The following is a 24,261-nucleotide window of genomic DNA, read 5'->3' as shown; positions in this document are numbered from 1 at the left end:
GGAAGAGCATCATGGTCTTCTTAGGACATGCCTACTGCTGTAACAAAATGAATAAAGTAGCAACAATGATAATATTGCAACAGTTCTAATACCAATGCATTTCCACACCTCCTTATCTCCAGCCTATCAAAATTGGACTTGTCATGTTCTGGATTTTAAATGACATCTGCTTTTCTTTACTTTTTCTTTTCCCTAAAGCCTGGAACCAGCTTTAAGGATGAAATTTGTCCCTCTGCAAAAGCAGCCTATGTTAAAACACTAGGTAAGATCCCCTCAATATATTCCTCATCCCCACGCCTCTGGTGCTCTGGAGGAGCTGGCTCATTGTCCAGTTTTGTTAAATACAGGACAAATTGAAGGATTTGACCCACCCAAGCTCATACTGCAGAAGCTCAGAAGATCTGCTCTTTTAAGCACTTTTCCAGAAAAGGAAGAAGCTTATCTTCATGTGTAATAAATGAGGGAAACACTTGGTGAAGTTATCACCAAGAACGCGGTCTGTTTTAGCTCACTATGTAGGAACACGCACATGAGCCATGCTGGCGGTAACAATACAAAATGCTGGTCTTCCATGACTTTATAAACCCCACCCTGTCACAAATGCACGTGTGCACATGCACAAACACATGCAGAATTTGGTGTTACTGCTTCCCTTTCCCACCCACAAGAGCTCAGTTTAACCATGAATGTTTCAGGATGGGGTGAAATGACCGAGAAGGGTGAGCAGCTTCTCCAGGGAGGAGGAACATGGGGTCTGCCTGCAAACGGGGGTAAAATGACCAAATGAGGATACAATCTATAATTCTTCCTCCCTGAATGTTTCCTTTCTGACAGATGTTCAGCTGAATAAACTTCCCAAAGCGACTTGAGTTGTTGTTGTAAACAGTCTTTGCATTGCCAAAAGCTTCCATAATTGGGCTGTGAAAATACAGAAGAACAAGAGTGTTAACATGTGACCAGCATGCCAACAGTTTCACACAGGACTGGTGAAAGGAACAGCACTCTGAAAAGCTCATTTCTGACACCTTCCTCAGCCTACATCCTCAGTACTATCCTCAATTCATTACAATGGGCATCTCCATCTTCCATCAAAAGATGCAAATATTCAAGCAACAGGAAGATTAATCATACTAAACTACTCTGCAGCTTAATCTGTAACCGCTCAAAAGATGCATGCAATTTTCATTACAGTACTCAAATTACAGAAATACGAAATCTCAGCACATGCAAATTGCTAGACAGATGGGTGGAAAACAGTTTTTGTCCTAAGGCAATTAAAAAAATAATTACAACAAGATACAGCAGGTAAAACAGAGATGAAGCAAGATGAACAGAAGTATCTTAGTTTTTAAATAGTTTACAACCATGTGCTATTTCACTTGAACAGAGGGGATTTTTTTGCCTGTGTAGAGGTTGTCCAATCCATCTGATGCATTTAGTCATCTCTGACCAGTTTTCTTTATCCCCCCTTTGCTCAGGATGCTCTTACCTCTTGCATACTTTATCCTCACGGTACTGTTGTTCTACCTTATTCTGAGGCTATAAAAACCAAACCAAAGGCTTCTCCCTCCCATCACCCATTTCCCTCACTCTCATTATCTGAATTCAGCCCCAAACAAAAATGAAAGCCACCACTAAAGCACTGTCCACTTCAAAACCCTGAATCTTTTTGCTTCATTAAGATATACCACTGTGCTTGCAACTCCCTACAGCGGCCAGGTAATTTTGTTTAATGGATCATTTCCCCCTTTCCAAAAATTCACCTTGTTCAGCAAACACACCCACATCTTCAGTTACATTGCAAGCTCTTATTTCAATGACAACACTTATGTCTCCTGGAAAAAATACCCATGTCTTTAAAGACCTAGTACCTGCTCTCAAGAATAGCTTGCTCCACACAGGAGGTCTTCTCTCTGCAGGACAGCTCCAGCGAATGTTGGCTCATTGCAGACAAGAACTTGAGAATCAGCTTAGTGCTCTCTGTCTTACCAGCACCACTTTCGCCACTGAAAGAAGAGGAGGAAAGTGCACGGTTCCAGCTGCCAGGGGAAAAGCCCTCTGTCTGGCCAGCCCTCCAGACTCTAAGTTACTGGAGGTCAGGAAGACTGGGGCGATTAGAAATGATACTCGAACGGCAGCAGAACAGCCCTTTAAGCTTACTGAATATGACATTCCACACAAAATGCAAGGTATCTTTAGACTCTGTACCACTGTTCAGACAGCATTTCAAGGCATTGATTGCATACGGATGTACACAACACCCATGAGGCAATGAAAAGCTCTCTGAATACAACTATCTGACAGTTTTCACCAATACAGAAAAAAACAAGTTAGAAAAAAGGCACAGCAATGGTTAGAAGAAAGTGCAGAGTGTGAATTAAACTAGGAAAGTTTGGGATTATGTTGCAGCAATCTAGCTAAGGAGGGAGCCCTGCTGTGAGAAGGGTGAGGTTAGACATATCAGTGTGCATCGTAACACTTGAAGGCTACTTGTACAATTAATACTGATATTCTTAGTGAGCTACATCTTCTCTAAACAAACTTTTCATATGCCCATCCAAAAAAACCCAACAGATCCACGTCAGTTCAAAATAGAAAATTTTCACCTTTCATCACCGTTAGAGATGTAAGACTTCTCATCTCCACTCACAGCAGAACTATGCTATTTCATAATGCTAAATTGACATTTTAAAACCAAACTGTTAATAAGCAATCTTGCTGATACAAACAGAAGGCAATACACTTGATTTCTCTTCAAAACCAACAACTTAAAAAGGAAAGTTATAAATTCGGCATATTGCCACAATATAATTTCCTTTCAATTATGTAGCCTTATAATTAAAAACATATTGTGGGCCATTAAGAAATATAACTTGCAGTTAAAGTTTGTCTAGTTTGATCTTCATCTGAAGTCATAGCATTACATCCTAAACTGCAGCCTAATTCCTAGTTTTCCTAATTAAGCTGTGTCTAATTCCAGTTTAATACCTAATGAAAGCAGGTGCTTCTTGGTCTTATCCTCCCTCTTCCATTGTGGCAAGTGGGGGTTTTGTCACTGGCTTTGGTGGAGCACAACTGGGCATGTGAAGCAAGCTTAGTTTATTTGACAGTTTTCTGTTGTGCCACTGCTGAGTCGTGACCCTGGTGTTTTTAGGTCAGGGCAAAGTATAATGATGCTTTGTAGTGAAAAACAAAGAAGAAAGGTGCAGCCCAAGAAAGCAGCATGGCATTTCCTGCAAATGAATGCCAACCATTAAAAAAAAAATCATGGAAGAGGCATTCAGAAAACAAAATGAGACACAGCTTGTGTGTCCTTAAGCCCTTCCCAAGTAAAATCAGTCTCTCTAAAATGTTTTATAAAACTTCATGGAAGATACACTACCAGCTGATATGTTCTAGCAAGTATGATTCACCTGTCATAAACATACTACCTCAAGCAAATTCTGTAGTATTTTTAACTTAGTTTTACCCCTGACATCTGGCCTTTTCAGTAGCTGTTCCCCTTCTCTTTGCAGCCCTCACTCACTAATCTTCCTTTGCCAAACAAGCAAATACTTAATATTCCCTGCATTTAATACTCACTCCTTGTACAAAATGTTGCTACTACTAGTTTTGAAAAAGCTTCACAATCCCTTACATTGTCCTTGTCTAGTGCAAAGAATCATCAAGTGACATATACCTTTTCTTGCCTATTTTCTCACCCTCTGAGCACTGTACAGGTCAACAACAGGGATATGGATGCCAAGGAAGACACTGGCTCTTTCACTGACACCAGCCTTCCTCTGCCTTCACCCTCAGCCCCACGCTCTGAAGCATGTGTAGTTCTGCTGAAGCTGCCAGTTCCCCCACTGCAGTGGAGAGCAGTCCTACAAGTGAGGTATTCAGTGCTGATCGAAAAACACTTCCTATGCCTCTCTGTGGTACCACTGGTATTATGCACAGCTATATGCTCTGGATTTTTTCTTAGAAGAGGAGAGGTTCAGAACTAGGTCAGGCTGAAGCTCTACCTTCCCAGTGTCCTCTAACAGTTGCCAAATGGAGATTTCCAGGGAAGACGTGTGATACTCTCCTTCTGTGTCCTTCCAGCTTCTCATTATTTGCTCTTCAGTGCATTCCTGATCTAAACCTGGTTTCTATGTCTTGTAACCCTCAACAGATTTATCTTCCTTCTTCTATGAGTTTCTAGCCATATTCCCTTAAAAAACCATAAGAACATATCTTGTTGTTTCAGATCTGTCTCCTATTAGCTTCATTTGATGTCCCCTAGTTTGTGTATTGGAAAGAGAAATGAACAACTCATCCAAGCACTCCCTCTCCCCATTGTGCACGATGTCATGGATAGCCCCCCCCCAGTTCGAGTTGCCCATCTCCCTTAGCCATTCCCACACACAGAGCCATTACATACTTTCAACTGCTCCTTTTTGTTCTCTTAACCACCTCCAGTTCCACAAAGTTCTTCTGGATAGCAAGAAAGAGGGAAAAAGGCTTATGCAAAATACTCAAGACATGAACAAGAGATGGATTTACCTGATGTTCTCCATTCATCTACTAGTAACCAATCTGTTCTATTTGGTTTTACAATTACTACTGAGCACCAAATGCATAGGATCCTGGAGTCCTCTGGCAGGATTGTAAGATCTCCCTGCATGGTGTTGATCAGCCCAGGACCCATAACGTTATGTGCATCAAGTTGGTTCTGCATTTTTCCTTTACAAAATACTTTATAAAACATATTTTTAATGAGATGAAAATCAAGAACAAGTATGCTAAAATTTTAAAGTTGTTTACTCAACCTCACAGTACATACACTAATGGTAGGTTAAGTGGGATCAATCTTTCAGACTCTTCAGAAACCCTATGCCTACAAGAAGTTGCCAGGGTCAGCAAAAGGGTGATTTTTTTTTTGGTGCACAGCCAGCCTTTTCACCAACCTTTCCACCCTATAAGTTTAAGTGCCTGGATAATTCTACATCACTATATTCAGTACTGTGAATATATTCAGTGTGACAGAAACCCACAAGACCCCCACACTTAGGAGATCTCTAGACTTTCTCCATGACTTGTTCTTGGCAGGGGCATCTTGCTAAGGGCACAGTAGCCTGGACTCCAGACTTCTGCAGTGGAAAAAGACTTCACCAAAAATACTCCTCATTCTGAAGGACATAATGCAAGTGAGGCAGTATCAACACTGCTCTAAATCACTTCTCAGTTCTGTCTGTTGGCTTTAAAAGCCTAAAGACAGAAACACAGAAGAAATAGGCCCCTTCAGCAAATACGCTGTCAAACACAAGTTGGTTTTGGTGTGTCAGTCTCATAAGAACATCTTCCTATCACAACTGTGCATCTCACCCGAAGAGTCCTTTGGTTCACAGTGATTTTCAAGTTGGACAACAATAACAAAAATGTCAGGCCATCAGACAGTAACAGAAAGAAGAAACTGTTGTCAGACTGATTTCCCACTCACATCACTGACTTGAATGTCATTCAGGGTGACTGCTGCCTGTTTTAAATGTAAGTGCTCTCTGTGATAAAAGATTCAAAACCACATGAAACTAAGCATTTGTTGATGGAGATGTTTTTGTCTACATGAAATTTCTAGTTAAATAGCCAGATAAACAAATTTTAGCCTGGGAGAATGAAAATACCATTTTATGACTGTGTAACTATTTTAACGCACAGGTTGTGCAGAGCTTCTTCACTGTGCCATTCTGTTGACATTTTTGGTTGCTATGTCACTTTTATGTAGCATTTTCATTAATTAAAATAAGCCCATGCAACACAGAGTGATAAATACGCATCTTCGGATAACTCCATTTAATATTATCTCTTCTGTATTTCCTTCCTTTTCACCTCTGGTCTGGGTGCTTATGCTGGAGAATGGTCTTGCATTTATATTACATTTTGAGTTAATACTTATGACATTTTTTAATGCAGGTTCTTGCCCCAAACCTCTCATCTTACCACATGCATCTTCTCCCAAGTGTTTCAAAGCAGTAGGAGCTTTTTCACAGGTTTTTGAATCCAGTGCCTTTCAGAACGCAGACCAAAGCAAAGCTGAGCTAGTTGCGGATGCCAGCAGGGGGCACTTCAAGTCCAGAGGATCCTGAGAAAGTTCGGACTTTCCCCTCATGGGGCTGTTAAAACTTCCTACCAAGTTCTTAGATCCCAAAATTAGGAGCAGGTGAAACTGCCTATCAGAGTGCAAAGCCTACACAAACAATTCACTTACTTTAACTCGATGGAACCATTTGTGTTTTCATGATGCAACAAAATTTTCCTTTTTGTCATCTCCTACATTACCATGTTTTTCAAATGCCAGTACTAACCAAAAAAGCCTGATGGTGACTTGTTGCAATGTGTAATTCCAGGCCAGTAGAGGATGCAGGAATGACCAGGATGCCAAATTTGACGAGCACACTGTTGTACCTTCACTTCTGATGCCCCAAACTAGGTATATGATCACTGGGACTTTCCTAAACCTCATGAGGACCACTGAAAACCTTCAGTAATTTTGAAAATTCCTGCTCCGAGTCCCTCACAGATACAGCAGATAATCATATTTTAGGAAACTAGATCTATCTTTGTAATTTTTTATTTGAACTGCATGTTCTCTCAGTTTCTGTAGAAACAAGATACTCTCAGAAGGTTGCATTGCAGCACTTGTCTGAAACACTGAACTTCTACAAATCATTGTTTTAATTCAGGACCACAGACAACAATTTTAAAAGGGACTGATAATGCAAAACTTCTCCATCTTATGGCTTATCTGTACCAAGGCACATGCAGGGACTGCTGGAAACTCCTCTGGAACATCAGAGACTTCTGCTTAAGTCATTTTTAGGATACAGTCTGTTTTTCTCTTGGCAGTTTGTGGGGAACTAGAAGGAAAGGTAAAATACTTGGGCCAGTTCAGAACAGCACTGACAGAAATACCAACGGCCACCTGCTAGGCACCAGAAATTATCTCGGCCCCCAAAATTTGAGTAGATGGGCTGGTCACAAGTAGCTACTTGGCATTAAAACATGAATTCATGACTCAGGATAGCTGTTTTTGCATGACAAAGATCACGATGGGAGTGTCTCCTGGATTCAGCTTTATATGTACAGCACTATGTATTAAACAATAAAAATAAGAAATTGAAGAAAGCTGAAAAAACACATTCAGCCCCCACCTTTGTGCTGCTGTCTGGCAGAACCTGCGTAGTGGTGAGTGCAGGCGAGGACTGAGACCCGAGAGCTTGCAGAGAGCTGGAACAAGACCTAGCTGTGTTGTACCTGATCCACATTTCTAACAACAGCTTGGGTGCTGAACTACATGTGCCAAATCCTCCTCTTATCCAGAAGCTTTACAAACTGACCTGTAATCTTAAATGCCAGTAGAAACTGCCCGCTGCAAAAGGTGCTGGTCTCACTCCGCCTCATGCCCTGTCTGCCCCACTGGCTGCCCTGTGTCATGGTCCACAAGGGCTCCCATGGAGGTTGTGAGACAGTGGAAAAGGTGTCACCTTGTGTCTAAAGAGCTCTCCACACTTCACTTGTGCTGCAGGAAGGTGAGAGCTAACAGGCTTAATCACAAGAACACTGTGAAGGTGGGAGAGGAGAGGGAGGGGAAACCCAAGCTCTGTCACTGTCCTGCTCTGCCTCCAACATCACCCCTACCCAAAAAACAGTGGCTGGTGCCACGCTGACATTGCCACCAAGCTGCTCCTCCTGATCCACTGGGAAAGGCTTCGGCCTCCCTGCCCCCGTGCCAGCCAACGCAGCTGACCTGGCAGGTGGGGAAAGGGAAGAGAGCTGGCAGCGTTTTCCCATCTGCAGGACCAAGAAGGAAGGAGGAGCTGAAAGAAGCAAAACACTACTGAAATGCCAACTGCTCTCAACGTACATTCGGCAGCAGCGAGATCCTGAATATCAGCGACACCGTGGATCCAACGGGAAGCTATTAAATCACCATTAAAGCACAACGAGATTAGGCAAGGAAGATTAACCAGGCAGAATTAAGTGGTTGAAATGTGAGGGCTTTCTCTTCTGCTGCTCTAATTTACCACGTTTCTCCAGACTGGTGGGTTATTTTCTCTTTTCCTCTCAATACAGGGTTCACGGTCCAGTGGCGACAAACTACCGAATAGCAGAGGGACGTTTAAACTGGTGGGGAAAGCACTTCGGGTAATGTTAGATGGGTGAGTAGCAAAAATAATGCATGAAAGAAGAATATATTTTTTCACTAAATGAAATCATAACAGGCATAAGAAAAATAAACACATTCTTAGATGTCCACAAAACAATACAGAGCGAGTTCAGAACTCTCCCACCAAACTCTGATGATTTAAAAGCCTGCTTTCTTTTGGAGTTCTCCTCCCCACGTGGCCCAAACCACTGCTCCTAAATGACTTGGGGAGGCCGACCAGCAGGGATAATGGAAGCAGCAGCAGCAGCAGCCATTTACCTGATGAGGATGCACTGGTTGTCACGGCGCTTCCAGAGGCAGCGGTAGCACTCGTTGGCCACGGCGAAGATGTGAGGAGCGATCTCTCCCAGGTGGTGCTTGCTGTACCGCTCCACGGCGGCGCAGTCGTACAGGCCCGGGATGCTCTTGTAGGGGTTCACAGAGGCAACTATTGAACCAATGTAAGTCTGCAAGCACACAGCCCCAACCCCCCCAAGATGTTATTACACATAGGATGGAACAGATCAACACTATTCCCAAATGAAAGACAACAAATACACGTTTGCAAAAACCTAGTAATCCCTTGAATAAAGGTGGAGAGTATTTTTCCCTGCTTTCTTCCTTTCAACAAAAGCAACCAAAGGGCAGAAGTTACTTCCATTCTGTCATATTTTCATGCTTAGTCCACCTACAGCACAGAGTTTCTTGGCTGTGCAAATCCCTGACTTAAGACTGCTTAGAGCTGCACAGTAACGCCTGTGAGTGCTGGCCGACAGCTGCTTCTCAAACCTTCTTAGGGACTTGCTCAACTTACTACAAACCTGACTCTGTCCCAAGTATTGGTGCAAAAGTCCCTATTACCATGTGCAATGCCCAAGTCTTTCTTTGCTACAATTTTTAAAAGAGAAGTATCAGACATTATGGTGGACACTTGCACCATTATATGGTAGCAGGCCCTAAGAAAAGCATGCGAGCTCACAGATGGTCCCAAAACACTGAATTTCTCCAATGTAATTTATTACTAGTTTGATGCACAACGGCAGCTGACAAGGCATTCATTTCTATCTCACTGCAATTAGAGAGCACATCAGTTAAAACCACCCAGGTAGCAGCTTATGCCCATTCTCGCTGCCTTAACTCATCAGGCTGTGGTAACGTGATCATTTGCAACAGTCTCTCTGCAGTGCTGTTCATTATCCCAGCCACCCTCTATCCACTTCAATATATTTTTCAAATAAAATCAAATTAAGGGAGGTAGGAGACAGCGTTAAAGACGTTATCTGCAGAATTTCCAGTACATTTCTGGGGCATGTGAAGTTAATTGATCTCTCATACGGTGCGTGCGGTGTTACCACTGTGACACTAATTCAGTTTTGCCAAGCACCTTTTCTGTGGTTAGGAGCAGGAAGCTGACACCTGGCTTCAGCAGCCCACCTGCGGCCCTGCAAAGAGCCAGGCTCTAAAGCTTCCAGTCCTCTAACACGATCCCCATGCACAGATGCTTCACCAGCAATCACCCCTCTCGTGCTGACAGGAGCCAGCTGTGAAGCTGACAACAGGATTTGGGCTCTTTTCACCCCACAGCACCCTACCCAGAGAGGGCTGGATGAGGCAAACACCATCTGGCACACTGCAGAAGCACAGCCCCACGTGCTCCTCCTGCAGCCGCCCTCTTCTCCAGCAAGCCATCATGGGGACACTCACCGAGACCCAGGGACAATCAGCTCCCCAGCGTGTTCCTTTCTTTCTGTCAGTCTCTTACACAGCACTTGCATTCCACACTTACCTGCCTCCCTGCTCTTCTCCCTAGTTAACCCGTGATTACCTCTGCATATCAGCTCCCCTTTCCCACTGTTACCCTGCAGCTCCTTCTCTGTTACCCACCTGTTTGTCCTCCATCAGGCCCAACACAAGCAGCAGCTTTGAGCTTTTGCTGAAGGGAACTACAGCAGTGTCTTGAAATTATGACAATTTTATTAGCTGCGAGTGGAATATTCCTCCTCACTGTAACTCAAGTACCTTTTACGGAGCTGTGAACTTTCAAGCTGTGTGTTTTAGAAACCCCCCCATGCTGTGCAGTAGCTCAGTAGGTTTCATCTAGAGGAAAGATACTGTTTCAACACAAGATCGTATTGCAGGGCAATTACAGCACTGAGACAACAGCCTAATTTCCTGGGATCATCCCCTCTTGGGTTCTTAAATAACTAGTGAGGAAGTGTCCAAGAACAAGCTTCCTCCATTTGATACACATTTCAGCCCAGACTGCACAGGCAACATTTTAAGAGGTTTTTCTGTTTTGTTTTGGTTTTTAATTACATTAATACACTGCAATCACAACCAAAAAAACAGACTTCCACAGATCTTCCTCTTTACCTTATTGAAGTCTGACTAAAGTATACCAAAATGTAAGAAGAGTAACTTGTAGCACGTCATCACAACAGATGCCATGGCAAAGAAGCATATAAAATCCCCACAAAACATAGTACCATGTAACTTTATAACTCTAAGCATCCACACCATAGCTTTTGCATGATCAAGTACCTGACAGAACACCACCACACTTCTCGATCTTCCTGTGATAAAGCACTGACAAAGCTGCACGACCACTGGCTACAGCACAACTCTTCTTGCTGCTCAGATTTTAAACGGTAAATATGATTCAGAGGCAAGGGCAGCCTGCTTCTGTGCAGACTTGCTTAACAGGTGACAATGTTTCACAAGGATTAAGCATAACTTTTTAAAAAAATCATATAAACACTTCCAGAATATCAGTCATTACTGTGAATAAGAAAAGGTTTTTATTAAGTAAAGTCATCTGGCTTCATTGCCTCGTAATTCATGTCAGGTATCATAGAGAAAAAGGTAATGTATGATGACAGTAACAGAAACATGGGAAACAGCAGAAACAATACTGGCAAAACCAATTCACCTCATGGAGTAGTTCTTAGGACATCTCACTATTTTAAGAACTCCTTCTCTTATTCTTTCAGCAAGAACCACAGCCTCTACTGAAACAGCTTTGATTTTGTGATTCCAGTCTTCTACTGCTTTAGGTATGTTGTTACCTCTTTGCAGAACAAGTTACATCTGTCCACAAATTGCCACCAAACTATAATAATACAGGACAGGACAAACTCAGGCTCTCAAAGAACTTCCTCAGCCCAAGTCAAGATCACAAAAAAAGCTATGTTCTTCACAGATGCGTCAGATCAGATTTATCAGGTGTCATAATCCCAACACAAGAGCAGCCACAACTAGGTATCTGCATGGGTTAAAATTAAGTTCTACCTTAACCCAAAGTAGTTCAGTGGGGTATCGATAAGTTGAAGCAGCACCATTATTTAAGAAAGTTCCCATTACAAGACAAATGTTCCCAAAGTCTTTGTAAATGTCTCCTGGGATGCTCAGCAGCAGCAGGATTTGCTGCAAGAATCATCTCCTACATCACTTTCAGGCTTACTACTTTTCCCAGACATCAACTATCACTCACTCTTACTAGTAGCAGTATTTTTATGAATAGACCAGACTCCTGATAGCCCCTACCATGGAGCCTCCAAGAGCCAGAAAGTCAAGGACTCGAGGTACGACATGACCTGCACCCACATGCATAAGAGCAGCACTTCACCACTTCACTTTGCAGGGCTCTGCTGTCCCTGCCCTTGGGGACTCCAAGCAGTTGCCCGGTGCAACCACTTTCTCGGAGGGCGGACTTTCCAGCTGCAAGTGCAAGCACCTTAGCAGCGAGTTAAACCAGGAGGAAGGTACACCAAAAATGCAGAGACATTCAGTGAGTAGATGGGTGCTGTCTCCTGAACCCTATTTCTGCACCACCATATGGCAAATTAAAGCAGTTAACAGTCAGAAGGAGGATCTCCAAATGACTTTATTATGCCAAGATCAGAAGGTAGCCATTTAGATGAAATTTAAGAAAAGGTATTTTCACATAAGAATGACACTTCACGTTGCTTAAAAGAGACTCAATTAAATTTTCTCTTTGTTCTTTGCCGTTTCTAATCTGATTATCACAGTCAATAATTACTTATTTTAAAGAAAGCATGGCAAAGCAGCTATGAATAGGAAAAATGTTCATACATCTGTCAAAGCACTAGCAAACAGACAGGATTTCTGAAGACTGCCAGCTGAAAGAGTTTGAGAGGTATTTCAGAGAAATACTGTATAACCCTCCTATAACAAGCCAAACTTCTTAAGTCCACAGCAATGAGCAAGAGTTTACTTTTCTCTGTTATATGACCAACTCAACACATAGAAGAGAAGGTAGAGAAGAGACAGGGTAGAGAAGGCAGGAACAGGCTGGAGGACTCTTTTAAAGGGCATTATGTGCTGCTCCTGAACTAAGTCTCTGATCAATAATCACAATACAAACTAAAACCACTTGCACTATTAAAACAGGCAAAAGGAAGCTGCAGTCCTCAATTTCTATCATTGTGTTTCTTCAATGACACCAAAAATCAGTATGATGTTCTCACAACCTGTTACTACAAATGTTGGAACCGATCACATACAGAATGAAGATGCTTTGGTGCAGAAATACACATCAACCTTGAGAAAAAGCATGTTGTCCAACTCTCTTAAGAGTACTTTCAAGACCTTCAGGTTTGGGACAAGAAAAATCTGTCTCATTACCGAAACAAAAGCATGTTTACAGACACCTTCAAAAATCACAGCTACAGTAACATTACTGAATTACAGCATCAGTGCTTTCACAGAACCTGCAGAGGCAGAAAACAGCTGAAGTGCCACAGAACAGCCATCAAACTTTGTTACATTTTCAACACCAAATTTCAAGGTGTCAGGACCCAAAACCTGGGAAGAGAAGAGTTTGCCCCACACTGCAGATACAGCCTCTGTCGTTCCCAGGTCTCTCAGGTAAAGAGAGTGACTGTAATCACAACTGAGTTTATTCTGAGGCAGAGACAACTAGGTCAACCACCATATACATGCCAACATAAAAAGGAGAAACATGGCTGGGCCATATTTTGGTGTGCTTTTTAGGGGAGGCGACAGAAGGGGCAAGGATATGCCATAAACTGGATGATAATTAATGCCCTTGTTCTTGGTAGGACCTTGATTTATCCTTCTGTGGTAAGTATACCCCATCTTTCAGTCAGTCCCATGCTAATTTCTCTAAATTATAAACTAAAAAGTCTGAAGCCAAGCTCCTTTCTTAAAAACCATAATCAAAGTGAAGTAGTAAACTAGAAGTTTAGATTCTTTCAACCCATCAAGCCATTTCTAAGATGGAAATGTCATACTCTATAATCATCCTTACAGGCTTGGATTTCTGCAGCCCTCAACATGTTTGGTGACTCATGGTGGGTTTCCAACCACCCAAATTTACATCAACTTTGCTTTTCTTAATCTGTGATATGCACAACGTTATGACCCCTAAATTGTCCTTTTTTCTTCTCAAGGTCAGCTGTAGAACCAACTGCAAAATAAACTGTTTGTAAACACACAAGGCACGCTAAAAAGGTGGGAGTTAGCATTCATAGGACAGGACCTTTAGAAGGGAACCAGAACACAACACAGAATGCCACTGAGAAGATAGAAGTTATACCAGGCAACTACCTACATCCAAGACCCACCCGCTAAGTGTTCTCCTTGTCCTTGATTTTGCAAAGCATCCTTCTCAGGCAGGCTCACACTGCTTAGCTGCGCCTTCCCCATGCCCTTCAGTCCAGGATGTAAACAGCAGCAATCTCTTCTTCTTCTACCTCCCTCCCTGGTGCCTTTTCCCATCCCGTGCTGAGCACAGATCAGATCCAAGGCATAGCAGATCAAGGCACTTTCAATGCCAGGCATTATGCTTGTTTTCACAGAGACAGTCCACAAGAAGATTTTAGAATAATTTTGGATTTTTTTTTTTTTAAAAAAAATATGTTATTTCAGATACCAGAAGCAACTGCTGGGCAACAGCATACCTTATTACATGCATCCTTGTCTGTTATGTTAACCCTTCAATTCATGGGACCTTAAGCTTCCCTTGGTATAAATGTATTAAGGAACATGAACCTGTTCCCCAGAGTCTCCAATGGCAAAGGGTATGCCACTTCTTCATGACGCAAGTGGTACTTTGCAACCCAGATACCTTAACTTCTAAACCAAATGAATCCTCCCACATCCTGCAGCTTCAACCTTGCACATTTACAGTGTCCTTGTTCTAAGCAGGTCAGTGAAACTGCCTAGACGTGTCTGTTTCTTAAGGGTTAAAAACTGGGGTTTGGTCACCCTAGCTGCCAACAGTGCACAGACACTGTCTCATCTTTCAGCTTCACTCCACAGAAGGCTGAGAGATGGTGAAGAAGGAACCTGCACAAAACTAAGAGCTCTCTACATGTTCAGAGATGCATTCATAGCTTAATCTCATCTTATTTTCCCATTAATTTTCTTCTACTGAATAGACTGATCCATGTGGATGGAGATACTCAAGGAAACTCTACAAGTGTTATCTGGAATCTACACAAAAAAATCCAGCTGGGAAATATGAGACCAATACAGAGAAAAGATGATAAAAAAGCACTGCTGCAGTCAAAGGTAAAAACCAAAACAAGAGACAATAATACTATGTCAGAAAGACAACCTTCCTTATTTAAGAACTTCACAGGTTTCTGGCAGTTTTTCACCTGCATAAAAAGGACTCCGTGTCCTTGCTTTTATTGCATTTTTTTGCTAACTAATGCAATACAACCTCTACCATGTAGCAGTCCTATCTACTGGATGTCCAGATAATAATCCTTTGTGCATGGACTGTTTATATAAACAGTTATGGAAGAGTATCTTTCCTCATCACTGCCAAGTGGAGGGAGGAGGTGTCCTGAACAAAAAAACCCATGATCGATCAGACTGAGACATTGATTTTTGTTGTTTTCATGGGCTGAAATATAGCATGTGAACCTAGGTTTGCACATCAGACTGTAGCAATCTGTGTGCACAAGTGCACAGCTTAACTCTAACCAGGAGACCTCCAGCTCAAATCAGAAAAGGCCCCACAAAGAGCAGAGACCCCGTGGCTCGTCACTTCATTCCAAATGGCCTGTGGCCACACTCTGGTTCATCTTCCTGCTTTGTTATTGCCCAATGCTCAAATGAGTCTTTCAGAGCTGTCTGAAGGTCTAATTCAGCCTCCAGCAAGGAAAAGAAAAAAACATGGTCATCTTCATTCATATAGATTCATTTTGGTAAGATGAAGGTTTTTTTCAGAGAAATCACATGCAACTGGAAACAAAAAACACTGATTAGATGATATACCAAAAAAGCAGTGTCTCTGGAACACTGGAGAAATATTTTTAACATAAAGCTTGGAGATTTGTTTCATTCTGCCAGCAAGTATGTTATATACCAACATCCAGATTTCTGTAACTTCCATGGTCCTTCAACATTTTAAGACCTCGTCAACAGAAAAGGCTTTTATTTTTGGAGAAGAGCAGGAATTACGCTTTAACAGAGCATGAAAACAGACATCAAAAGCCAAAATAACTGAAGTCTAAATCTATGCCAGGTAGCTTGCTGGATGGCACTGAACTGCTGCCAAGTAGCTGTGGGTCTATAAATCAGCACTAAGATGACAAACGGTATTAGCAGCCATCTGATAAATGGAAATTTTGGACTGCATTTGCATTTAAAAGTAAAGACTGACAGACACCGAAAGGAAATAGCTGAAACTGCTTGCAAGAAGTAGAAACCTTTTCAAATAAAAGTAACTGCCTGGCTATGAATCAGTTGTCCATTTAGAGAGGTAGACAACAGCTATAAAAGTAATTTAATTCATTCTCAACTTAAACAGGTTGTCTGTGGCCTTTCTACTATTAAGCTGCTGGAATATGTGAATAAGGCAGTTGGACAGCATAGCACAAGCAGTAAATTTTGTGCAGCTCACTTCACATCCAAAGCCTACTCATATAAAGAAAACATGCTGGTGACAGACAAGTGGCTTAAGTTTCAGAGTCCAAATTCCTGCCCTCCTTTCTGCCTTTGCAGGACTGGAAGCGACAGATCTTACAGAAAGCAGTGGAAGCTCACCTGCAAGGGAGGCAAATTTGCACACAGAAGCGTCCAGCACCATTTGCAAAAGCTCAGACTGAACGACACTAACCTGCTGCTGGCACTTACACAAGCAGCTGAAAAATCTTCCTCTGGTTATGCATGTTGGTCTACTTCCTGTTCTCAGCTCAAGGAGTTAGCGGTGACATTCAATAAAGGTGTGGAGAAAACAACATGAAAACAAGCTTTCATATCTTAGAAGGTGTTTGCAATATGTATCATCACCACTGACAAAACCCTCAGAAGATGATCGATGTCTACTCTGCAGTTTCCAATCTGAAGTTATCATTAAGTAGGGCTTAGGCATCGTTCAAAACTCATGGAAGCTAACAGGAGTTGACCCTGTTGACCCCGTATGTATTAGTTATTCTCTTACCAACCAACCAAATGAGAAGAAAAACTGGTACAGAGCAGACAGAAAGAACAAGTTTTTCTGATATTTTAATAGAACTTTGACCTCCTTTGCCTCCCCATCTGTTTCACTGGAATGGCCCACTGATGATAGAAGGTAAGAGCCCTGCTGCAGCACATACACACAGCAGGTTATCAACAAGTGTCTAATGTGCTGCAAACCAGAATACAAACTCATATGTTTGTGTAGCCGTTGTGTAGATGTAGCCATTCCATACACTGCAAAGTGTTTGTGTCATCACTCCATACATGATGCTGTACTCAATTAGACATTTCTGAGCAGCTCCCTGTTTAATGATATCCTGTTGATCACAACATCTCAGGCCAAACTATTTGCTAAGATCTGAAAATATGCACTTTTAAAATCTCCACTATTTTCAGTTGTGAGGACAAAGTTCAGGGAAACATACTTTATTGTTGTTGTTATTATAGCTAGCAGTCCCACAAGTTGTGCAGCATGGAGGAATTCAGAAGCTAATTTGGTTAACCAACCAATGCCATTTGTTTACATCTCACACCACTGCAGCTATTGCTCTTCCTCTAACACGTATTACAAAAACAAATAAAAAAACCCCAATGGTCTGCCAAAGGCCGATTATCGTAGATCTATATAAACTGACCATCCTTTAGCACCAGAAATACATTCCACTAGATTTCCAATTAAAAGCCTGCTGTGTTTATAGATCTTTGTCTGCTGCTCTCTAGTAACAGATGGGAAATGGAAGCTGTAATTAATGCTTGGAGACAGGAACTCACTTTGAACTGCATTTTGAAAACATTATCTGATGTGTGTAAGTATAACATGCTAATTATAGAGGTAAGTAGCTATGTATAGACATTTGTCATGCACCCTTCTGCTTTCTGCACTTCACTGAAGGAGCTGGTGGAGAGAATTTTCCCCATCTCCCCAGTATCATGAAAAACACTGTGACTCATCAACACACTTAAACTTCTTTACTGTAAAGGCAGAGCAGTTAAACAAACAGTCGTTTCCTCAGTGACCATAGAGCATATCCTACCAACTGGTTACTTCTCCAGAGCACTGGATGCCTGTGGAAGGGAACTGTGCAGCCACAGTTGGGTTGCAGGAAAGACCAAGATAAATGCAAATCTAGGAGCTAGCGTAATAACTAAGGACTTGATCTAAATGTACATGTACAGTATTTAGATACATATTATGGTAATAATTAACGACACAATTTGGGTGAACCATTGTTTGGTTTTCTGGTCAGTGGCCCACACTCATTTACAACACAGGCCAAAGACCAAGGGTATGGCTATCCAGGATGGGTCCTTGATAAATATTCCTTTTAGGCTCAGCTTCTGCAGGAAGCGCATCCAAGATTTTCCATTTTAGAAATCAGTCATGACAGTTTTTGTCTTTATAAGCAAACACTTTTGGACTATTGTCTTCTACTGATCTTCCTTTGTCTCTCTGCCTCCACCTACAACTTGTGTCCATGGTAGAGGACATTGGAACAGGAGCATTTTCAAAGTGTATTAATTATGTCTGTTTGTAATTAACCATGACTTCAGGGTGCCCTGGTATTTTCTCATTATAACGTGTGGCAACATCCACTTCCCACTGACCATCATAACAGGACGCAGAACAACTGCACCGGATCTGAAAAAAGTATTACTATACTCAGAATAAAACCCAAATATGCAAAAACCTAAACAAACAAGTCACTGAAAGCAACTGACCCAGATACTAAAGTGTCTGTGTCTGCAAACAGAATTTGAAAAAAAACCCCGACAGTGATTATTGATTAATACTGCCATCAACCACTTGCCTCAGGGAACCCTTGAGAAAGATAATTTATCTAATTACTGCAAGTATTAACCAACTACAACTGAACATGTTGATAAAGTAAACAAACACAGATTTAAAAATCAAGGCATAAATAACCGAATATGCTTTTTAAGAACAGATAACTGAGTATTCAGTGTAATGAAGTGCAAAGGAGCTCTGCAAGCTGCCTTGTCAAGAAAGAGACAACTTTTCCAGTTTAACACCTTTTTAAGAAAAAATCAGAGAAATGTTGCTTTCTTATCCAAGCTGTTCCATGTTTGCTGCTTCAGCTGAAGAGACAAATGAAGCCAGCCACAAAAACTGAGCATCTAATTACCATCGTTCTCTCTCTGATGTGGATGTGGCTGGTACAGCACTACATGTCTACGTGGCTGGTACAGAAGTTTTTATACACAAACCCAATGGATGATTATAATTACTGCAAGCTGCAGTACTAATTTGGAAGTGAGCAAAAATAGGTTGTGTTCTCTCTCACCCATCCTGGCCACCACACCCAAATGCTAGACAACTTGGAGGCCACTCTTCCCATCAGGAGAGGGTGGCCAAGGGACTGCCACACCCCACCCCACACTGCACACTTCTCTGGGTACGTGTCCTCCACCTAAACAAGACAGGCACGTGTCAAATCACCACTTCAAAGGAGAACATGCCTATTTGGCACTTCAGAGATTAATTCAAAAGCAAAAAACTAATCACATCTGCTTTGAAACTTGTTTATTGCTTGAACTCAGGCAAGCAAGAGTGGATCTGATCTGAAAACCTCCATACTGACCTGCACATCATATACTGCAGTTACTTCCAACCCATCTCCCACCCCAGCAAAAGCTGCTCTCTGCTCCTCTGGTCTGCTCTTCTGAAATCTGCTCGCCTGCACCAGTAACTAACTGCTGGCCACAGGGAGAAGACAACCGCAGCTCATCCCAGAGCCAGCTCAAACACCCTAATTGGTGTGTCTTGCAGCACAAACCACATGGTGTGGTCTACAGCATCCTCTCCAAGACTAACTCAGTCTCCTCTGCAATATGTACTTAACTGAAAGTAAACCAGAATCAACAGCTTTGGGAACAACTCGCCTTTGAAGGGGGACAAGATCAGCCGCCACACCACCTCCCCTCCCCACATCGCGTGCCCCGTGCTGGCCTTGCTTCAGAGGTGACAAAATCCCTCAGTCGCCTTCACAAAAGGCTCAGTTCTCAAACGTGGGCACCTTCCACTTTTAGCACTAGTATTTATCCTTCCATATTTTGCCAAAATACCAGCCTAGCATTCAAACTAACCTGAGGGTTCTTATATGCCCTTGTCCAGAAGCTGGACCTCCCTATCAAGTTCTTCCTGATGAAATAAGATAGGGGAGGAAGTAGCAATGAAAACCCCTGCACCATGTGATCACTGCAGTTCTAACTCTGCTTCTTTCCAGGGCAACAACAGCGGTGAGACCCCAGAAGCAAATGATTAATACTGCTTTTAGCTAAAGAAACCTGAAAAAAAATCAGATAGGAGCCTGCTTTAACTAATTAAGAAAGGTCTTGTACATCTCATGCTTCTCACAGGCCAAAAAGGCAAATCATGCACTCTTCATAGAACCATAGACCGGTTTGGATTGGAAAGGAATGTTTAGATCATCTAGTTCCAACCCTCCTGTCATGGGCAGGGGCACCTCCCACTAGGCCAGCTTGCTCAAAGCTCCATCCAATCTGGCCTTGAACACATCCCTTGATGGAGCATCCACAACTTCTCTAGGCAATGTGCTGCAGCGTGTCACCTCTCTCACATCTGATCTAAATGTACCCTTCCTTACATCTGATCTAAATGTACCCTATTTCAGTTCAGATACATTGCCCCTTGTCCTACCACTACATGCCCTTGTAGTATTAGGAGACTCTCCAGATTTCTTACAGGCCCCCTTTGGGTACTGGAAAGCTGCTATACAGATTTTCAAACAAAAAATACCACAAGAAGATGTCAACAGACTTGACACACAGACACAAACAATTTTAGTCATTTACCTTCCTGATAACAGTAAAGATTCAGCTAAGAGCCTCAACTCATTAGGCACAGAGTTGGGATAATTTATCCTAAGAATACCATCTGTATGCTAAACCAATATTCCTCACTCCCAAACAAACAGCAAGAAACAGAAAACCCTCTGCTGACCCTTTATAGCTGCAGCTGTTTGCAGCAGCAAAGAAAAGTCATTGACATGTTTGACAAAACTTGGCATCCATAGCAAACATCTTTATAGTATTAATTAGGAAGTAGTGAAAAGTTTAGGAGCATGAGTATGATTAAGTGAGACAAATACATTATTAAGTAAATGGAGATCGAAATGAACTGAAACATCTGAAGATATTTACTTAAATGCTCACTGCTGGAGAAGCAGCTCTTCAAATATAGACAAAACCACAAGTTGACAGTGGAAGATTTACATAAAAAATTGTCTTCCTGAGAAAGCAACTGTTTCAAATTTCTTTTAATTGTTTATTCTGTATTCCTGAAGTTATAGATACTTTACACTACAATTTAGTATAATGCACTTCATATAATTTTCGTGTGTGTATGTGAAGAAGCAAGCCCCAAAACTTACGTCCTAATTAAGCACATTCCTCATTAAGGGTACAAAGGTGCCTCCTAGTCTCAAGGACACTTGGAAAACTAAAGAAAAGCTGTCAAGACTCAGGAACCACAATAATACTGCAAGGGTATAACTGAAAAGATGCCAGCGTATACCTCTGCATGTATTTTCCCCATGGTGAGGATGTGGACAAGGTGCACAGAGCCGAAGAGGGATCTGTAAACTAAAAGCCAGCATATGGCAAAGCCTTGGAAGCTTATATTTGGGGATGGCAGGAAGTCTTTCAATGGATGATCAGACCTTCAGCTCAGAGCAGAGAGGGGCACATGCATTTCTGATTTATCCCTAACACACAAGGGACATACACAGACAAAGTGCCAAGATGGATGCAAGAGCCAGCACGTGCACTACACTGATGAAGCAATCCCTGGTCCAGGGAGAGGACACTGTGGACAAATACACAACCTGGAGAGTTTTGATTGTTCCTGGCATGAACCCCAACGGCTTCTACCGTCCTGTACAACAACTAGCTTCGTCCCAAAGGAGAATGATCAGGAACCTATTTTCTTCAACTGCAAGTATGCCTCCAAAAAAGGTAAGCTTAATGCATCTTTCAGTCTTTATTTTTTTTTGTAAAAACCCGTCAAATATTAAAATATCTTTGGACTGTTCAATACAGTTAATATTTTAGGCTTGAAAAGACGAGATTCATTTTGCAACGACAACACCTCCTCCTACAACATATATCTATGAAGTTTCATAAAATTATTCAAGCTTTTTAATTGGCTCTTCTTGGGGTTTCTGTTCCTGGAGCTCTGACCTGCTAAAGCACTGCCACTGGCACAACAGGAGTGGTGTACCAATGTGGAGGGAAAAAAGATGCATCTTACATCAGATTCTGGTTACACACACAGGACAACAAAGAGGCTTTCGTATGCATTTTAAAACACACCTTTTTTCCAATCACCTTTTCAATCACTTTTCAGGCAAGGTGGACTCAAAAGCGTAAGCAGTAAAATCAGGAACACTGAAGGGACAATGAGTATTCATCAGCAACTGAAGATCTGTCATCATTAACAGCACACAAACCTGTTTGTCTAGAAACGTACACAGTGCTGAGCAGCAAGTATCGGAATACCCTAAACTTGCCTTGACAAGCTAAGAAATAAGCTAGGACATGTCTCCTCAGAACAAGGCTATTCTTTGCCTCTTTAAAAAAATTACCCCCTTTTACATGCATGCTTTTTAAGAGGGGGAAGTATCCTCCATCTGAGTACATATAATAGCTCAGAAAACACATTTTCTTTACTTTGACTCACTGTCAGCATCGCATTCTAATCTAGTAACACTGGTGTTAAATTAAACTCTTATAAAAAAGCAGCTGTTTTTCCCTGCACGTGCGGAATTGTTCATATATGCTATTAATTATTTTTTTTTTAACTAATTTTTCTGAAGGGCAAAGTGGTTCATTTGTTTTGAGAAAAAAAATCCCACACATACAGACTTCTGTAAAGAAAACTGCGTCAACATTTAGGATTTCCTGTACCAGCCACTTTAAAGGGAATGTGCAAAGGCACATAAATTTCCTTGTGCCCTTTTTTGCTTTTTTTATAATAAATAAACATCCAAATACAGGGAAAGTTTATTTTTACATTAAGATATGCTCATGTTTAAAAATAAAGAAGCCAAACTTAACAGATGAAGCTTGAAATAAAGCATGTATGCTGCCAAATCAAGGGCCTAGATGGGTGATGCAAGCAAAAATTTATTAAAAAAAAAAGCCAAAACCAAACAATACAAACAAACCCAGAAACACCAACCACTGAAACAATGAAAAGTGAGATTTCACAATCTGTAACAGGCATTAATATTCCTTTTATCCTTCTCACATTTAGTTCCAGATTTGGCAAAGATTCCTATCTAGTCAGTTCAAGATTAACAAAAATATTTAAAGAGCATAGAAACCTAATCACTAAAAACTTTATCACAGAGCTGAGAAAAAGAATTCTGTGTGGACTAATTTCTAGTTTTTAAAACTGATAAACAGCTGTCTTTTCTCATACACCCCAAACTCCAACTATCTGTATCAGCACAGGTCCTCAGCTTGATGATCATAATGCCATCCCCTTTCTACTATAACAGAAAAGGAGAAGTGGATCAGAATTGGACCTTGGCCTGACAGGATCTCAAATGGTAGTCACAGACTAAACCCCACCACACCCTCTCTGGTGATGTACACAGCACATGTTGGGGCAGAGAGTCTAAAGAAGAAGAGAAAACAGAGAGCCCTTTACATGGCCCTGTCACTGGAAGTGTAAGAACACATGTAGCATGCCAGTTTTCCAAGGTTTCCAAGGGATTTGCATGGCCAGCCCTGAGCTACCTTCTCCTTCCATCATTGTTGGAAAGAAGTCACTAGATAAGGCACACTTCAGCTCTATGTGGCTACACAAAGAACTGGGGAACGTTAGGAGAAGATACCACAGAACAGCAAAACATACACAGCACTTAAACATTCAAAAACATTCCCTCTGGACATGACACTTACATAGATTTTATCTTGCTGATAACGCTGGAATAAATTGTGCATAATGGAGCCTTCATGGAGATCCACAAGTGCTGCCATGTCTTCCACGCTCTCTCTGCTCGTTTGATGCATAGGCGCCACTTTTTGGCGTGTAATTGTGCTCTGTTTATAAGTGAATACCTGAAAGAGAGGAAACAAAGAAAATATAATAATCAGAGTACACATTCAGAAACTCCCAAGAATGGAGCTCTCTTACCCATTCATTTTCCCTATCCAGTTTAGCAGTGTGCAGACTTGTAAAATATAATACCCTGCGAGTCATACTTTCTCCTAAAGCTTCTCCAAGAATAACTGAAGCCCCAAATCCATACATGGGGGTCATATGGAAGTAGCAGATACTGACAATGCACTGAGGACTATAAGGTCTTTTCCTTTTTAAAGGTAAATGCAATCTCATTTCACTCTGGACTACTGTTAGACTTCCTTAGGAGAAAAATAAACCAAGCAAGAACTGTTCACAACAAATCCAAAACCAACCAAACCAAACCCCACCCCTTACAGTAAGCTCCACTTATACTCAAACTACTCTGGGAAGAAATATTTTACAGTGCAAAACAGCAAATTAAAATTATTGCTCTTACTGGCTGTAAGTGTTTAAAAGCTTGATCTGAAACCCACTTAAATGTTTCCATTCAATTATCTGGTCAGGA

At 41.7% G+C, this 24,261-nt stretch overlaps 1 protein-coding gene across 1 annotated transcript in view; it reads right to left on the bottom strand.

Moving 5' to 3' along the window:
• The window catches only part of MYO10 (myosin X), a gene marked incomplete at its 3' end in the record, with an annotated part of 87,141 nt that extends 63,416 nt beyond the window's left edge, over positions 1 to 23,725 (bottom strand). The window contains exons 1-4 of the mRNA XM_008944802.1: positions 23,573 to 23,725; positions 8,447 to 8,634; positions 1,872 to 2,006; positions 794 to 918 (exon numbers count right to left, since the gene is read on the bottom strand). Of these exons, the coding sequence (XP_008943050.1) occupies positions 794 to 918; positions 1,872 to 2,006; positions 8,447 to 8,634; positions 23,573 to 23,683 (559 nt within the window). The remainder of the gene's footprint in view (positions 1 to 793; positions 919 to 1,871; positions 2,007 to 8,446; positions 8,635 to 23,572) is intronic.
• Between the last annotated feature and the right edge of the window lie 536 nt (positions 23,726 to 24,261).

The sequence above is a fragment of the Merops nubicus genome, unplaced genomic scaffold (assembly GCF_000691845.1).
Source record: "Merops nubicus isolate BGI_N331 unplaced genomic scaffold, ASM69184v1 scaffold2930, whole genome shotgun sequence".
Classification (NCBI taxonomy): Eukaryota; Metazoa; Chordata; class Aves; order Coraciiformes; family Meropidae; genus Merops; species Merops nubicus.
Note: the sequence above shows the minus strand (reverse complement) of the source record. Positions and strands in the feature narration are given on the sequence as shown.